This window comes from Micropterus salmoides, unplaced genomic scaffold (assembly GCF_014851395.1).
Source record: "Micropterus salmoides isolate LMB-PRFRI ecotype aquatic unplaced genomic scaffold, ASM1485139v1 Ms_hic_scaffold_8, whole genome shotgun sequence".
Classification (NCBI taxonomy): Eukaryota; Metazoa; Chordata; class Actinopteri; order Centrarchiformes; family Centrarchidae; genus Micropterus; species Micropterus salmoides.
In genome coordinates this window covers 18764639-18782111 of record NW_024044570.1, presented here as the reverse complement: position 1 = coordinate 18782111, position 17473 = coordinate 18764639, and the positions used below count along the sequence as shown (strand labels likewise).

Sequence of the window (17473 nt, the reverse complement as noted above, 5' to 3'; positions counted from 1 at the left end):
CACAGCTGGCTAATCACAGCGCAGTATAGGACACCCGACACTTTCATGGATGCACTCCATTGACTCTAATGCAAAAAGAGTAGTTTTCTAGCTTTTTTTTGCTGTATTTTTCTTAGATATGGTCAAACGCTGTTCCTGGGGGACTTGTAATAGTTACAGTTGCTACCCAGAGAGGTTGAAAGTACAATTTATTCTCTTTCCAAAACCTGAAATAAATCCAGAAAAATGTCTGCTGCGGATCGTTCCTAATGTAATGTTAGCTAACGCTAGCTAACTTCCTACTGAATGTAACGTAATAAAGCCCTACTGTTCTGCTTTTTAATGATTGTAATAATGAATAGAGACCTACCCAGCTGTACAAGAACAGGCCTGTAGACACTTTTTTACTGTAGGTTTGATAAGCCTACAGTTACACCTCTCAACCACTCCAACACCATCTTCAAACAATCATCTTCCGCCACTGCCATGCTGTCAACCCCCCTCTCTGACCCCTCACCTGCACTCATGATCTGTGAAGAGGATGTGTGCAGAAGATCAGTAAGGTTCCTGGACCAGATGGTGTGTCTCCATCCTGCCTGAAAATCTGTGCAGACCAGCCGGCCCCCATCTTCACACGGATCTTCAACAGATCACTGGAGCTGTGTGAAGTTCCCTCCTGCTTCAAAAGCTCCACAATAATCCCAATCTCCCAAAAACCCTCCATCTCTGGATTAAATGACTACAGACCTGTCGTCCTGACATCTGTAGACATGAAGTCCTTTGAAAGACTGGTGTTGGCCCACCTGAAGGACATTACAGGTCCCTTGCTGGACCCCTGCAGTTTGCCTTCAGGTCAGCAGGCAATAGGTCAGTGGATGATACAGTCAACTTGGGACTGCATTACATCCTGCGACATATGCAAGGATCATGTTCGTGGACTTCAGCTCGGCATTCAACACCATCATCCCGGACATCCTCTGCACCAAAGTTAGCCAGCTCACTGTGCCAGCCTCCACCTGTCAGTGAATCACACTGGGGTGTGTGCTCTCCCCACTGTTCTTCTTACTCTACACCATCGACTGCACCTCAGGAGACCCATCTGTCAAACTCCTGAAGTTTGCTGAAGACACAACGGTCATCGGCCTCATCTGGGACAGTGATGAGTCGGCCTACAGATTGAAAGTTGATCAGCTGGCTCTCTGGTGTGGTCAGAACAACCTAGAGCTTAACACGTTCAAATCTGTGGAGATGATTGTGGACTTAAGGAGGCGCCAGCTCAGGAAGCTCAACCTGCCTAAGGAGCTGCTGATCCACTTTTACACAGCCATCATTCAGTCTGTCCTCATGTCCTCATGTCCATCACTGTCTGGTTTGGATATGCCACCAAAAAGGACGAGAGCAGACTACAACGGACAGTCAGTACTGCAGAAAAAATCACCAGTGCCAACCTGCCCTCCATCGAGGACTTATACATTTCCAGAGTCAGGAAATGGGCAGGAAACATCACTGCAGATCCATCTCACCCCGGACACAACCTGTTCCAGCTTCTCCCCTCTGGTAGGCGCTACAGAGCACTGTATGCCAAAACCAACAGAAGGTGCCTTCGAGATGATGGCGGCTGACTTTCGCCGACTTGATCGTCTAAAGAGAGCTGCAGGTGACTGCAGGGGCGGGGTATAAAAACGGCGGCGTCAAGTTGGACACATTCTACCTGCAGCAGCTTACTGTGAGCTGAGATCAATGACTGATCTCGCGGATTTTGCAAAGAAAAATATCGCGAGACCAGGCAATAGTGTGGTTCCAACTTGGTGCAGTCGGCGCCTGCAAATGCCTTGCTCCCGCAAGGTTTTGATGTCATGTGACACGGTGACGTTCTGCAGTGCCAGCGAAAGTCGGACACAATTTCTAACCAGCATGCCTTGTTTTAAGTCCAGCATGCATCACATTAAGTCAGCTCTGCACAGCGCCGCATTAAGTCAAACGCACCCAGACTCAGGAACAGTTTCTTCCCACAAGTCATCGCTCTGATGAACAGTTGATTTCTGCCTCACACAGGGGCAGCTTGTTCATTAGGGCAACCTGGCAATGCACCGCCAAGCCGGGAAAGGCAGGGGATATTTCTCACACTTTCTACCACACTGTTAGTGAGCTGTGACTGTTTTGACAGACAGTTTGTCTCTGAATATCGCTGTCCAATCAGCGTCAAGTCGTCTTCCGTGGAGTCCTGCCTCTTTTGGGGCGAATTCATTCATAAATAATACATGTAATTTGTTAAACTATGAGGAGAGGAAAAGTCCGCTAGCCACTAGGCTAATTCATGCTCTGTAAAATGCCAGAGGCTAAGCTAATAACTGTGACTGTAAGAAAATATTGATACTTATTATTAATTGCCCCCCCTGGCAGGAGCCGCCACTGGCCTCACCGTGTCATTAACAACCCCTGTGCAATAACCCAGTAACTCTGTCTCTTATCAGCCACCTGTTTACTATGTTACCACTTATTATTTATTCATAATTCTCTATTTCAGAGCTGTTCATACTGTTCATGTTGTCATTTTTATATTGTATATAATGTATACCACCTACCTCAAGTACATAACACCTGCACATAATACTTATTTATTCCAGCATCCTTTGCACTATGCCCCATCACACTGTGTACATGTATGCGTGTATGTGTACCTGTATATCTCATCCACCTCCAACATGTACATAATAGTGATAATAATTTTACTCCTGCATTCTTTACACTCTTCTCATTGCACTATTGTCTCAATCTGTCTATATTGGTTTTGTTTATGGTGTATATATATGTGTTCTCTAAACTGTAGCCTGTGTGTGATTTTATTATTGTATTATTTTTGTATTATTTTATAAGTAAGCACATCGTGAGCAATGTATAATCCTGTGTCAAATTCCTCTTATGTGTACACATACCTGGCAAATAAAGCTGATTCTGATGATGTTCATTTTATAAATGATGGCCCCTTTTAGAGTAAAATAGATCGTAAAGCATCATATGCTTTAGGCTACCATGTGATTGAAAAATTGCTACCACGGTGACCTGTTATTGAGGGAGTCATGGGGGTCAGTGAGGCAAAAAGAAACAATCAGCTGATTGAATGCACCTGTGGCAAACAGACATGAAGTCAAAGGACTTCATGTCTACAGATGTCAGTACACTATTTTTAGAATATTTACAGCTCTTTGTTTTCAGACAGCTTTTTCCTTTGGAACTACACTTTCTCAACTTTAGAATTTCAGCATGTATAACCGCAACTTGGCTTTGCACTGTATAAAGGAAATTATATCTGACAGCAAGGTAAGTGTTATAAGACTGGACAGAACAGACCCAAACGCAACGCTCAGAGGGAAGGAGGTTCATTGAGTGTTTACAGAGGGGGCTAGGGAAGAGGTGATGGAGGAGAGGTGGATGCCAGGGGACGTGGACATGGAGGACCAAGGAGCAGGCGAGGCGCAGGCGGTGAGGTGAGGAGCAGGGGGAGCCGGGAGGGCGGCATGGAGGAAGCCTGTTGTGAGCGTGTTTTTAATGTGTTAAAATAAAATCATGTGTTTTTGAACTGCTTGGCTTTCCATACAACGCTTCTCCAAGGTCTAGACAATGTTATTTCTTTTCCCACCTGTTTTGCATCAAGTCCTGCCCTACTATGCTGTGATTGGCTAGCTAATTACTTCTAGGCATCCTTTTGATTGGAATGTATTTATTCAATGAATGTATTACACACATGTGAGAGGTTAGAATACTGACAACAAAACAGGCAAAATTATTTAAAATGAAAGCACATTATTTAAAATAACGTTTATTATTTTTCTTGGGAAAAGGTAAAGACTAGTATTAGTGTCATTGTGGTAAATTAAGTGATAAAATATTTCCTATTTCATAATAAATACTAACTAGAAGATTTATGCAATGAGTCACAGGCAAGGAGGCACCATGGATGTATTGTTAGAACAGGATACAGGACCCAGAGAACAGAAAGAGTCATAAATGACATTTTTTGCAGTTTGAGGTGCCATCTTAACCAGTTTTACAGACATCTCTTTTATAACGGTGGCTTTATTAGTAAGAAAAATAACAGATACTTATTATGGTGGAGCAGGAGTTAACTCAAGTAAATTAAATTTGTAGAGATCCCATATCATCTGCAGGGACGGGTACAGGATAGTCACATTCCAAAATGTCTCGGCAGAGGGCTCTCTAATTTTAGCAGGGGAAGGTTACCATACTGGGAGAGAGATTGGGAAGTGTGCAGAGCAGTCACATGACAGGCTTGGTGGTGAGCCAGCAAAAGAGACAGCCAGGTCACCTCTGAAGGACTCTTTCATTTGAGAATAGGGCATATGCATTGAGAAATGTTAGATATGCGAAGGCCTAATAATAAAATGTGGTAATCTATAAAAATACATATTGAGCTGCAGGAAAAAATAACATTCCTTAACTAATGTTTATAACATTCAGAAGATCGATGAAAGGGCAACCATTATTTTTTTTTTGTGCCTGAAATGCAGTTTTTTCCTGCACATGTAATGAGAGACTGTAATGCAGAATATGTTGGTGGTCAGAGAGGGACAGTGACAGTTCCATAATCTTTGACTTTCTACAGTGACCTCTGAACTTATACTATGTAGACATGCTGCCCACCTTCACAGACACAGTTAAAACTGCATTTCTCCTGAGTTTTAACAGTCACTCTCAGATGTCACCCTTTAAACCCCAACGCCAAATCTCTGTATTAAGTCCTCGTTCAGATTCATAATGTTAGGCCCAGTTGTGCTTTAAAGTTAGGAGAAAGGAGATTAGTTATTGGCCTGACACATTCAATCTTCACTCTCATCAATAAGCAAAGGTACTTGTTTTTTTTTATATCAAGAGTCACTTGCTCAGCTGCAGCTGCAATCAGGCTTTAATTTAGATCTGAGTGTGTAATGCTGTTATTACTGTCATCTTGGTGCTGCTGCTAGGTTTTTTCTTTTGTCTGATTATACAGCAGCAGAGACACATCTTAATTTGTTCATAGGAGTTTGGGATATAATTTGATGCTATATAAAGTACTTTCCCTGTGTTCTCAGATTGGTTACTGTGGATATAAAAAATAAAACCTAGTCTGGAGCCTAAAATGCTGTGCACCCTCTGCTGGACTCCTTTAGAAGGCACAGGACTGTGTTGGTGAGCCTACAGGGACCTCTGCTGGACGATTTGTCGGAATTTCATTTCAGACTTTGGCCTTCGTAATAAAATTCAGAAAACATTATGATATAGACACGCATTAAGCCCAACACAAGATGAAAGTCTACAATGCAGTGTGTGTGTGTGTGTGTGTGTGTGTGTGTGTGTGTGTGTGTGTGTGTGTGTGCGTGTGTTATGACAGAATACCATTACTTGGACATCAGCCATCATCATTAAACATCATCAATATCACTAGCTTCCAGTAAGTTTAAGGAGACATTTTAAGATTTTTGTACTTGTCTGTAAATGCCACGTACTACTTAGCTGAAAAAGATAGCAACAGATAGCCAACAAAGATGAACATCTTAAAAGCATCAACTGATGTTGCTTTTAAGATATTCATCTTTGATTTTTAAAGCTCACCTTTTTAACATTTTAAAATTGAACTTCTACTCAGTCTTGGAAAAATTAAATTGATAAAGATGACAAAGAGATAGGGTGATAATAATTGCTTTTGCTACTGTTATAATTTCATTTATTTTATTAATTTACTTCCCATTTAAATATATTTTAATTTTGTGAATGTTTTAACGTTAAATGTAATGCCATTTTTCTTTTGTAAAGCACTTTTAAAGCTTAATGCTTGAAAATATAAATTAGAAGCTCAGCTCATTCACAAGGAGAACCAATAGGATTTCTTCTATAGGTAGGCGGTACTTCCTGGTGGAAAGCTGCGTGTCATGTAGCTGTACCGAAATGTCAGTTGCTAACTGAGGGCATATCTTGTTGTTAGTTCGCATTAATTTTGTAGCTCATGCGAAAGAGACTGTAAACAGAAACAATTTGAGGACGCTGTAATCGGACAGGAAACGGTTTAATTCAGTAGTATAAACAAGGATTGGCGGGGGGGCAATGCAGAGCTTCACAGCGATAAGGTCGTTTGTTTTCAAGTATCCTAAAACTATTACTGTGGTCACAGTAACAGGTAAATTATGCACTCAATTGATCTTTGGAAGAATAAATGTTGTTTTAAACAGGGCAGCTCTTACAGTGCAGTCTGTGTGTGTCATTCACTCACCTATGCCAGTGATTGATATGGACACTGCAGTTTATTGGTTATTAATGGAGTGACCAGGCTTACATGCTTGTAAAATAGGAACAAAACTACAGTTTCATTATTTAAAATTCAAACCAAGTGTTTTGGGAAATAGTTTGTTCTTCCGATTCAGCTGCAGCATTCCCACAGACTTACTAGCCCATAGTTTAAATACACAATGTGAGCTTTCATTATAGTATAGTTGTACAAATGACTGATGCATTTAAATGATTGTTGTTTATGGTCACATGATGACAGCTTTATGTACTGTGTGTTATTAGTCTGGCTAATAGCATGGATGGATAGATAAATTAATTTGACGACAACAACAGAGGTCATTTCAAATCTGCAGTCACCCTGTCCTGACATACAATTAAACTGTCCCCCACCCTCCTGTGAGACACCAACCCCCCCCCTCCTCCTCTGGCTCTCAGGTTAACGGCTCTCACCACCCTGACGACTCCTCCTCTCCCCCTCCCCCACCTGTAACCTCTGTGTGCCTCACTGCTGACCAGTTGAGAAGACAGATGAGGAGACTCCACTCCAACAAGGCTGCAGGCCCTGACGGTGTCCGTCCCGGGGTGCTCAAAGCCTGTGCCCCCCAGCATTGTGGAGTCCTTCACCACGTCTTCAACCTGAGTCTGAGTCTCCGTAGGGTCCATGTGCTGTGGAAGACATTTTGGCTCGTTCCTGTGCCAAAGACGCCACGTCCCAGTGACTCCAAGGACTACAGACCTGTGGCACTGACCTCCCATGGTCAGCCCTTTTCTGGACCCACAGTTCGCCTACCAGCCCCGACTGGGAGTTGAGGACGCCATCATCTTCCTGTTCAACCGCATCTACGCCCACCTGGACAAGCCAGCGAGCACGGTGAGGGTTATGATTTTTGACTTCTCCAGTGCTTTCAACACCATCCAGGCCGGCCCTGCTGGGTGAGAAGCTGACAGCGATGCAGGTGGATGCCCCCCTTGTGTCCTGGATTGTTGACTACCTGACTGACAGACCACAGTATGTGCGCCTGCAACACTGTGTGTCAGACAGCGTCGTCAGCAACACTGGCGCCCTGCAGGGGACGGTCCTTTCTCCCTTCCTCTTCACCATCTACACCACAGACTTCAACTACCACACAAAGTCCTGTCACCTTCAGAAGTTTTCTGACGACTCTGCTGTGGTTGGATGTATCAGCAAGGGTGATGAGGCTGAGTACAGAGCTGTGTTGGGGGACTTGGTCACATGGTGTGAGCAGAACCATCTACAGCTCAACGTGACAAAGGAGCTGGTTGTGGATCTAAAGAGAGCAAAGTGACCCATGGATGGAAACAGTGACCCCTGTTTCCATCCAGGGGGTCCCTGTGGACATTGTGGAGGATTACAAATACCTGGGAGTGCACATGGACAATAAACTGGACTGGGCCAAGAACACTCAAGTCCTCTACAGGAAGGGCCAAAGCCGTCTCTATTTTCTGAGGAGGCTGAGTGCTATCCTGTTTGCTGTTGCATGCTGGGGCAGCAGGTTGAGGGTAGCGGACGCTAACAAACTGATCCGCAAGGCCAGTGAAGTTGTGGTGGTGGAGCTGGACTCTCTGTCGGTGGTGTCAGAGAGGAGGATGCTGTCCAAACTACATGTCATCTTGGACAATGCCTCCCACCCACTCCATGATGCGCTAATCAAACACAGGAGCACTTTCAGTGCAAGACTCATTCCCCCAAAATGCACCACAGGAAGTCATTCCTGCCTGTGGCCATCAAACTTTATAACTCCTCCCTTTAAGTGTCTGACACTTAGTCAGTTATTAAACTAGACCTCATTATCTATTTTCTGTTCAATATTACCTGTTTAATAATTAATGTGCTATATTCTCTGCTGCTATTTATTCACTAGTACTTTTGGTTCACCATAATAATGTAAATATTGTACATATCCACATACCTTTATATTTGTCTTTTATATTTTTATTTATACTATTATATTTATATACTCTTTATCGATCTACCTTTGACAAGTGTGCAATTGCGACAAAAGAATTTACCCTCGGGGATCAATAAAGTGATTCTGATAAAAACACAATAGAGCTAAAACTTTCATGATGGCCCTCTTAATAAATTTAAGTTAAAACACATGCAAAATCAAAACAAAAACACAAGACTTAAACACCAACAGTTGTCATAAACCCTAGTTACCTACCTGGTGATTTTAAAAAACAACAGAAAAAATAGCTACTTCTGATATTTGGGAGGCTGGAACCAGTTTCACAGCTGACTGAAACAGTTGATTATTATTAAAATTGTTGCCATTCTTTTTAATTAAAACCTTTTAGGATATGAAAGCATTGTACATTTAAGAATATTTTGGTACAAAAGAAAAAACTGTAGTCCTGTAAACAGTTTTCTCAGGTGTCTATGGACGGTGGAAAGGTATCATCGAGATTAATTAACGCTGTACTTTCTTACAGGAGTGGGCCTTTTTGGTGTGAAGAAATGGATGGCAGGTGGAGCGTGTCACAGCAAAGCCTCGTTGGATGGAAAGACTGTCTTGATCACTGGAGGCAACACTGGGATCGGCAAAGAAACTGCTGTTGATCTGGCTAGAAGGGGTTAGTGACTTATCTGGGTTTTATATTCTAGCCTTTAATGATCCAATTAGGGCCTGAGCACGAAACGTGTGAGGTCCCTATTGAAACTGAAGGGATTATTTTTCTTTTTTCTGGAAAGTAACCTCAATTTTGGGGGCCTAAACATACTCAAAAACTTACCAAACTTTGCACATAATTCAGACGCGGTGAAAAATGTCGTTTTTTATGGGTTTTGGACATGGGCGTGGCAAAATGGCTTGCTAGCGCCCCCTACAGAGCAGCCCCCGGACAAAGTTTTACCTATGTGTATGGAGAGGATGTTGTTGTAACTTCAGTGTACATGCTGACATCTGCACCAAACTTTACATGCTTGATAACAGTCCCGCCCCGAACACATCTACATGCCAATATTCACTCAAAGTCATAGCACCACCTGCTGGCAACAGGAAATGACACATTTTACACTATAATGAACTACTCCTAGCAGGTTGGACGTATCAACTTCAAAACGGTGGTGAAGTCCCACGCTTTGCCATGACACAGGAAGTTGTTGTAACTTGACTGTTCAAGCTCAGATCAGTACCATATTTTACATGTTTAATAAGAGTCCCGCCCTGAACACCTTTGTGCAGCGTAGAAGCACGTGGCAAATTCACAGCCACACCGGCAGAGCTCCAGAATCTGCAACGCAGCTACATCACACCTCGACACATTACACGTGCGAGGGCCCGCCCAACACTGCTTGCAGCTTTAATTTCATTTGAAATGTACAAGATTTGCTGCTGTGTTACAGGTGCGAGGGTCATTCTGGCCTGTAGAGACACGGACAGAGCTAATAAAGCTGCAGAGGACGTGAGAAAGAGGAGTGGAAATGAAAATGTTACTGTTAAGAAGTTGGACTTGGCTTCTCTACGGTCAGTACGACAATTAGCCAAAGATGTCTTAGCAAGTGAAGAGAGGCTGGACATTCTCATCAATAATGCAGGTAGATATATAAATGAATGAAAGTGCATGGTGGTTGCATTTACAGTTGGGAGGTGTTAAACAAATGTCCACTAATGTTCTGACTTTTAGGTGTTATGTGCTGTCCAAAATGGCAGACTGAAGATGGCTTTGAAATGCAGTTTGGCGTGAACCACCTGGGCCACTTCCTTTTAACAAACTGCCTTTTGGATCTCCTGAAGAAGTCGGCTCCAAGCCGCATCGTCAATGTCTCCAGTTTAGCTCATGAAAGAGGTGCAGTTTTTCTCTTTTCACTTCAAGAGATTTTATTTTCTCTCTCAAGAACGTCATCCTTTTAACTTTCATTTAATATGAAATACCATGTCCGCAAATAAGTGTGTATCGCTTTCCGTCAACAGGTCAAATCTATTTTGATGACCTATATCAAGAGAAAGATTACCACCCTTGGAAAAGCTACGCGCAAAGTAAACTAGCTAATGTCCTCTTCACAAGGGAGCTGGCTAACAGGCTACAAGGTATTGAAATACTTTGTATCTCACACCAGACATTATGCAGTAATTTAAAAACTGCCTATTGTGTGTCTACTGTATTGTTTTTCAGATAACAACTTAGATTGTGTGCTCTTGTGAATAGAATGAAAACATTAGATCTTATTTCTTGACATTTTGCAGGTACCGGAGTAACGACATACAGCCTCCACCCTGGAATAATCCGGACTGAGCTTGGCCGACACTTCTGGCCCACGATGCCCCTGTGGAAGAGAGTTGTCTATGCACCACTCAGGTTCCTCATCAAGTCTCCAAAAGAAGGGGCTCAAACCACCATCTACTGCGCTGTTATGGAAAGCTTGCAGAATGAAAGTGGACTCTACTACAGGTCAGTCAATGTATATCAGTAGACGGTTGCTTGAATTTTAATACGTGAGACAACCTCTATCAATTCAAAATGTCTCAATATATTGTGATATGGTAAATGGGTTTTTGCCACTTGGGGGCAGCAGAACGAGATGTAAAAATGACATTGACACATTATGGCCTTATAATGTTGGTGACAATGTGTTAGTAAACAATTGCCTATTTATCCAGCAGACACAGAGTAATATGAATATCCATGTTGGTCCACGTCACCTGATGAATGTTAGTCCAATATTCACTCTCCTATTTAACTCTGGTTTGCTCGCCTTAGAAAAATATCTGGCTTTTAAGCTGCTAAATGCTCCACTGTGTTCAGCAGCTAGTCGCTAACTTTGTCTGACTGCTGTTGGCGTACAATGTTTTGATCAGAGCTTTTCTGGTGAAATCAGCTGCTGCAGGTGGAAACCAAGTTGATGAGAGTGGAGCTGCGGGACAGAAAACCAGAACATGCATCTAAAGTAGATTAAAAAGTCCCCTTAGAGCTGAAGGGGTCTGCAGAGTTGGGGTTACTTTATCTGTGGGTTTGTAACCACAAGCGACCGCTTTAAAAATACACAGAGCATACAGTCATTTGATATTGATGATGTTAATATAAAAAAAATATTGATCGGTACAAATTTAATACTAGATTTTTGCACACAAATACTTTTCAAGACAGGACATCAAATCAGGTCATAAAACAGGACTCAGCTAAAGGCCCTTATCAAGTCAGTGGCTATTGTTCTTTGGTTATGATATTCCCACATTCTCATCCAATCAAATTACCACAAACTAATGGCCACACAGTTAACCTAGGGCTTTTGGGGCCAACGGGGATCCCAAGGCAGTGGCTTGCTTTGCCCGGCTGGTAATCCTGCTTTGGCAGAAGAGGTATTTCCTTCCATTTTGCAGATATTATCTGAACTCTGAACTGTTCTGCAAGGGAATAACTGTTTGAGTGTTGGCGCATGCGTTCATCTTGCACTGCTTGAATGAAAAACAAAAAAACTCACATTCCTTATACCTATTACACATACATTTTAATCTCGGCTGTCTGTAAATCTAAGAAAAAGTTAATCCTCACCAGAGTGAAGAAATACAAAATATTGATTCCCATCATTATTCACCATTACACTTATCCTGAATAATAACTTATTCTTTTGACTAAATCAGCACAGTAGGAACGGATCGAGTCACGTGTTTAACACTCAATTCTGCAACTGATTACAGCAACTGCACCCCTAAAACAGCAGCCCCTCAGGGTCTTGATGATGAAGCTGCCAAGAAGCTGTGGGATATGAGTGCCTCTATGGTTGGTCTGACATAATCACAGTGACATTTACGATGCCGTCATCATCATCATCACAGTACCAATTGACTGTCAAGTGGCCTGAGGAAGGTACTAATGAGAGGCTGAGCTCCTACCTTTTATTGAATTTTTTTTTCACCTGAATTTATTCAGGGGGTAATTCACTGAGGGCAGTACTCTTTTTTTTTTTTTATTTTTTTTTTTCTTCTTCAAGAACACACTGATCCCATTCACACAGTTGCACATTCTAAACCTGGAAGCTGCCCAGTACAACCACAGTCTGATCTGCTGGCCACTGAGCAGCTCCACTGGAGTTGGGGCTCAGGGGCACCTCAGTGGTGGAAATGAGGCAGGAGCCAGCTGGGTCTGAGGGATTGAACCGACCACCTTCTGGTCACAAGCTTGCACTACTTAATGTGACAAATGAGTAAACAAACAGAAAACACAAGAAATTCACAAGTGATAGACATTTATTCAGAATGTACAACAAACTACTTGCAAAAATACTATGGATTAAGGTTTCTTAAACAGAAGCAGTGCTTCACAAAGTTACATGGAAGCTGTATGATCTGCTTTTGATTGCCATTAGTGTGAAATGACATTTTAATTGAGAAGTTTCACCAATTTCTGTATTGACTAAGGGCTTGAATGTCATTTAACGTTACTTAATTTCATCCAACAAGAATTACATGTGCTTTGAAAGTTTTTGTTTGTTAACAGCAACATTTATAGTTTTTTCCCTCCTGGGCAATAAAGTGCTGTCATACATAGCCCGTTGTTTTACCTGTATCTTAAGGCATGTTTTTTGAGTTTGTGTGTTTGAGTCTTCATTTTTTCCATGTGAGACCAACAATATGAAATAAAACACACTTTGGTTACATCATCATGAATTGAAAATGTTCCTAATACATCAAATGTATGTGTCCACTTTTTTAGGTTTCTTTATCTTGAAGGCACTTTGTACAAATTTGCTACAAACAGTCAAAATTCATCTTACTCAAAGCTACATCTCAGACATGTGCATCACTTTGTTCTCTCCCAAAGAACGCCCATTAATGGTGCTAATTACAAATGCACAAAGTGCAACCAAGAGGCCTGCTGGCTACAAATGGACCCTGTATGTTCCCTACACATTACATCATATAAGAGAGCTAGTTCAGAGGAAAAGTACCATGTCTTGGCAATTACATTCAAAACTGTAATACATGTACAGCAGATGTTGTGAAGAAAAGAGAATAATCCTTAAGGTTGGGTGTAACACAGGGAGGAAATCTATCTATATTGCTCAGTTTCAATATATATGTGTATATATATTTTCATAAATTCTACATTGTTCAACATCTAGATGGCTGCGAGTCTACACAGCTGTACCTATGGATGTACTTCCTGACAATTTATGGTGATTTCTTCTCCCACAATATTTGCTGCATAAACACCATCACTAACTAATGAGCCAGCTCTTCAAAATCAGAAAGCTGTTTCATCTGCTCCACTTGCATAGAGTGCCTCCTCACAAGTTTCTTCTTGGACTTGAGGCCGCCTCTCTTTGGTGTGTTTGGTGCTACTGGAGCTATAGACCTAATACCTGTGGCCAGAGGTGACGAGGGCTTGCTACTAGCCCCGATATCAGGAATGGGAGGGTTCAGGTTGATGTTGAGAGGGGGCAGGTGGCCGGGCCTGGTGTGGGAGATGTGGTCCAGCAGCAACGTGCCCGAGCCTCTCCTCTCCAGGAGGCCAGGTGCACGCCTGCGTGCTGTGCTGGGAGAGGATGGGCTGGCGTTGCTGTCTAGAGATTCTCTGGAACTGGTCAGCATCGCAAGTGGAGAAGTGTTGAGTTTCCTCCGCTCCACTGGGACCTTAGGAGAGTCTAACATGGCAGAGTCTGAATAGAGCTGTGAGTCTGAGTCATAGTGATCATTCCCCAGACGTCTCCTATGCATTGTGTCTCTCAGACTGACGAGTCCACTGCTGCAGCTGCTGCTCTCCTGCTCTGTGGGCACAGTACTGCGCCGTGCCAGCGGCTGGTGCTGGCCAAGAGATCTGTCGTATGATGCTTTGGATGTTGGAGGAACTGACAGTGAAGTTGTCATTTTGCAGGGTTGATCACCCACCAGTGGGAATAAGCTGTCCTTCCCATCCACACTATTATGTCTAGATAAAGCTGACCTTTTACTCAGAGAGAGTCCGTTCACCCCTGCAACAACATCCTCATCAGGGCTGGCTTTCTTATTCTCCTCATGGGTGGCAGCTGCAGCCAGGACCGAGGGAGCAATCAGCCCCCAAGGTTCTGACTGAAGCCTTTTCAGCTGAGGCAAACGTGCGCGTTTTGGGTTTACGTGTCGGCGTGTTGGAGACGTGGGCCCGTTGGTGAGCTTCGAAGCTAAACTAGACGTTTTCAGCTTTGTCTGGAAATTGAAGACTGTATTTTGTTGCTCTTGCTCAGGTGTGGGAGATGCAGTCACATCAATATCAGACGGAGAGGTGCAGTATGATGGGGAGGACCTCTCATCCAACTCTGGTGATGGGGGGACATTTAGGTACTGTTTGGTCGTTTTAGTGCCGGATGGCGACTTGTCTGTGGTGATTATGATGACCTCTTTGCCTTTAGCTTTACATGCATCCAGGAGCAGTTTTAGGGTCTCCTTATCATCTGCGTTTATGGCGTAGACCAGGGCTGAGGCCCCGCTCCTGTCCTCCAGACTGGGATCAGCTCCATTGCCTAGCAGGTGATCCACTACTTCATGTCCAGCCCTGTGGATGCAGGCGTGCATTAGAGCTGTCCTACCTGCTTTGTCCTGTATGTTGGGGTCCGCCTGGTTGTCCAGCAAATACTTCACCAACTTCGACTTGCTGACACTCTGCTGGTCAGTGTGTTTGGACATGCAGGCCACCATGAGTGGTGTCTCTCCACGTTCATTGCTCTCATTGATATACGCACCTCCTTCCAACAGGAGCCTGGTGAGTCTCAAGCGTCTGAGCCACACTGCCTTCAGAAGTGAGTTTCCATCTGTCCGCAGCTCCAATATATCTGCCATCTCCCAGCCAATCACAGATCTTCTCAGTGTTGAACTTACAGCTCACAGCCCTTTGAACAAATAATTGAAATAATTCAGCTTACATTGCAAAATCATTATAATTTAAGACTCAGTTGTTCGTTCCTCTGTTTTCCTAAAGCATCATCACCACCAGCAGGTGGCAGTCTGTTACAAATTAAATGTTATAAATACAACTTACAGGAAATATATTCTATGGATAATAATTCAGATGAAGGTATGGTGTAAACAAAAAAAAAAGTCGAGAGTGATCATGACCAAAAATCATGTCCACGCAGGAGACAGCAGCACCTGTTAGATTCACACACAAATCCAGCTGTGATATTTGGATATGAAAATCAAAGTTTATCTTGTTATCTCTGATGACAAGACAGCAGCTTGCTTCTGTCTTGTTACATCATATTGATGGAGGCGACGAGGAACGTCGAACAAAAGCAGCACCAACCTATAGGCTAAGTGCGCAAGAACACCAGCCTTGTTCATCTTTTTTAAATATGTCTAAGAGACTGTAAGTCAACTTGATTGTTTTGATATCTAAAATTTAAATAGCGACAACACAGACATCTATTTAGACAGTCGACATTAATTAGCAGGGCACTGTGATGTGTAAGAGTCGCTGTCTATGGTTCTCATTCTGGATAACTTGGCGGCAGAGACGCGCTCTATGACAGATTATTGGGTTGGTCGTCTAATTATGCGTTTAATCCTGCATTTGAAATGCAGGATTTTAATGTAAAGATTAATTTACATTATGTATTACATTACCCATATAACCTATCAGATGTTATATATAATGCAATAGCCTAGGTTAATCTATTTTTACCAGCATCCTCTATGATGAAGAAAACAGCGACGCAAAACAACGACGTGAAGTTGAATTAATTAAGCTTCGTTATCAGTCATTTTGTTGTTTCAACTTAGTGTTTGTTAATTATCTTACCTGGTTAGAGGAGAGGTTTTCCATGCTCAAAGTACCCAGCGCTTTGCCATGTAAGAGGGAAGGAATCAGAGCGAATTAATGATTCAAAAGAGAAAGTTTGTTGCAGCTATATCCCTATTTTTTTGCTGTGACTGTTCCCATCTGTGCGTCCTACTTCAGGTTACAGTGTGCTGTATCTCCCTGGCACCATAGCACATGAGCTGTGTGGCTTTTGTTATGGAGGCACACTACATCAGTCCAATGGGGAGTATTCCTTTCACTGCGCACTGAAGGATCATAACCTGGAGATGCTGCGTGTTATAAATAACTTAAGTTGTTGCTTGCTGAATGAAACGTGCATTCTCTTGACGTCAGAGTTGACCAAAAATAAATTGCGTCTGATGAAAACCTCTGTCCTGATCCATCATATCTGTATGATACAAACAGAAACGAGTGTCTCCTTACCAAGACATAAATACTCTACACGTGTGTATTTTTATTTCAGTTATTTTAAAAGGTACTGTTCAATTCTACATGTGATGGAAATGAGGGAATAACAATGTGTTACTGGTTATGCTGTAATACCTTTGTGAATCCATGCCTCAGATAGTAAATCTGTGCTATAAATAAGATTGAATCTTTATCCAGTGTGGAACATCACTGCCAGTTGTTAGAATAAAGTCTTTCAATCTGCCATGTAGTAAATGGGCACAGCGAAGACAATTCAGCTGTAAAATATGACAAAGGAATCTGTTCTGGGTCACCATCATTAATGGGCTTCCTCTCACATTAAAATCAGAAATCATAATCTACAGGCAGTTATTTTTTTGTTGTTGTTGCCATTTTGCCTCCATAACATAACATCATTTAATAATGTGAGCTTATTTATGCAAGTCTCAAACAAACTCTGTCTCTGATTGGCTTGTTTCATCGCTCAATAAATGCAGAGAGAGAGCAAAAATATTTCACACCTATATATTTACTGCACAATTAAAGAGGGCAAAACTTGTAGCAGCCATCGCAGCTATACAGCCTAATAGGGACATTTCTATTTTTAGGTTGCTATGAGACAGCACAGAAGCAGTTTCTAATGAGAACAGTGATGTTCTCAGCCCTGCAAGGAACAGGTAAATCAGACACATAACATTCCACCAAGGATGGGGAGGCTTTTTTTGATGGTTTGTTGTTGTTGTTGTTGTTGTTGTTTTCACTTGCGCAACTATCCCACCACCACCACCATGTTCAATCATTAGTTGTCCGACCCCTGCTCTTTTCCTCTGAGACTGGGACTAATCACTTTATGACCCATCCGACTTGTCTCAGAACTCCAGTCGTCAATTCTGGCAGTGATTTCTCACCTGTGATTGTCTTCTCAGCCTCTGGAGAGACGTGTTGTTTACGAGTCTCAAGGATAAGGTGGTTTTACAAAACAGCACATAGGCTACTGTATTCACCAAATCAGACGGATGTGTCCCTCCCATTCGAGAGACACTGTGGTTGA

General features: G+C 42.5%; 2 protein-coding genes across 6 annotated transcripts in view; one reads left to right on the top strand and one right to left on the bottom strand.

The window, feature by feature from the left end:
* The first annotated feature begins 5884 nt into the window (after nt 1–5884).
* The window catches only part of LOC119893944 (retinol dehydrogenase 13-like), a 42429-nt gene continuing 30840 nt past the window's right edge, over nt 5885–17473 (top strand). For 2 of the 5 annotated variants that reach the window (XM_038706359.1, XM_038706361.1), the window contains exons 1-6: nt 5885–6151; nt 8716–8856; nt 9629–9820; nt 9910–10071; nt 10197–10313; nt 10470–10674. In XM_038706359.1, the coding sequence (XP_038562287.1) occupies nt 6079–6151; nt 8716–8856; nt 9629–9820; nt 9910–10071; nt 10197–10313; nt 10470–10674 (890 nt within the window). In that variant the 5' untranslated portion in view covers nt 5885–6078. The other 3 variants (XM_038706363.1, XM_038706358.1, XM_038706362.1) reach the window with 3 other exon arrangements.
* Nucleotides 12849–16330, bottom strand: ankrd34c (ankyrin repeat domain 34C). Its single transcript, XM_038706357.1, has 2 exons — nt 15994–16330; nt 12849–15085 (listed from the first exon to the last, which is right to left on the bottom strand). Exon 2 carries the CDS (start codon nt 15033–15035, stop codon nt 13446–13448), a length of 1590 nt encoding a protein of 529 aa, XP_038562285.1. The 5' UTR covers nt 15036–15085; nt 15994–16330; the 3' UTR covers nt 12849–13445.

Excerpts from the sequence above, each read along its gene's own strand:
- ankrd34c (XM_038706357.1), bottom strand. The coding sequence starts at position 15,035 with ATGGCAGATATATTGGAGCTGCGGACAGATGGAAACTCACTTCTGAAG.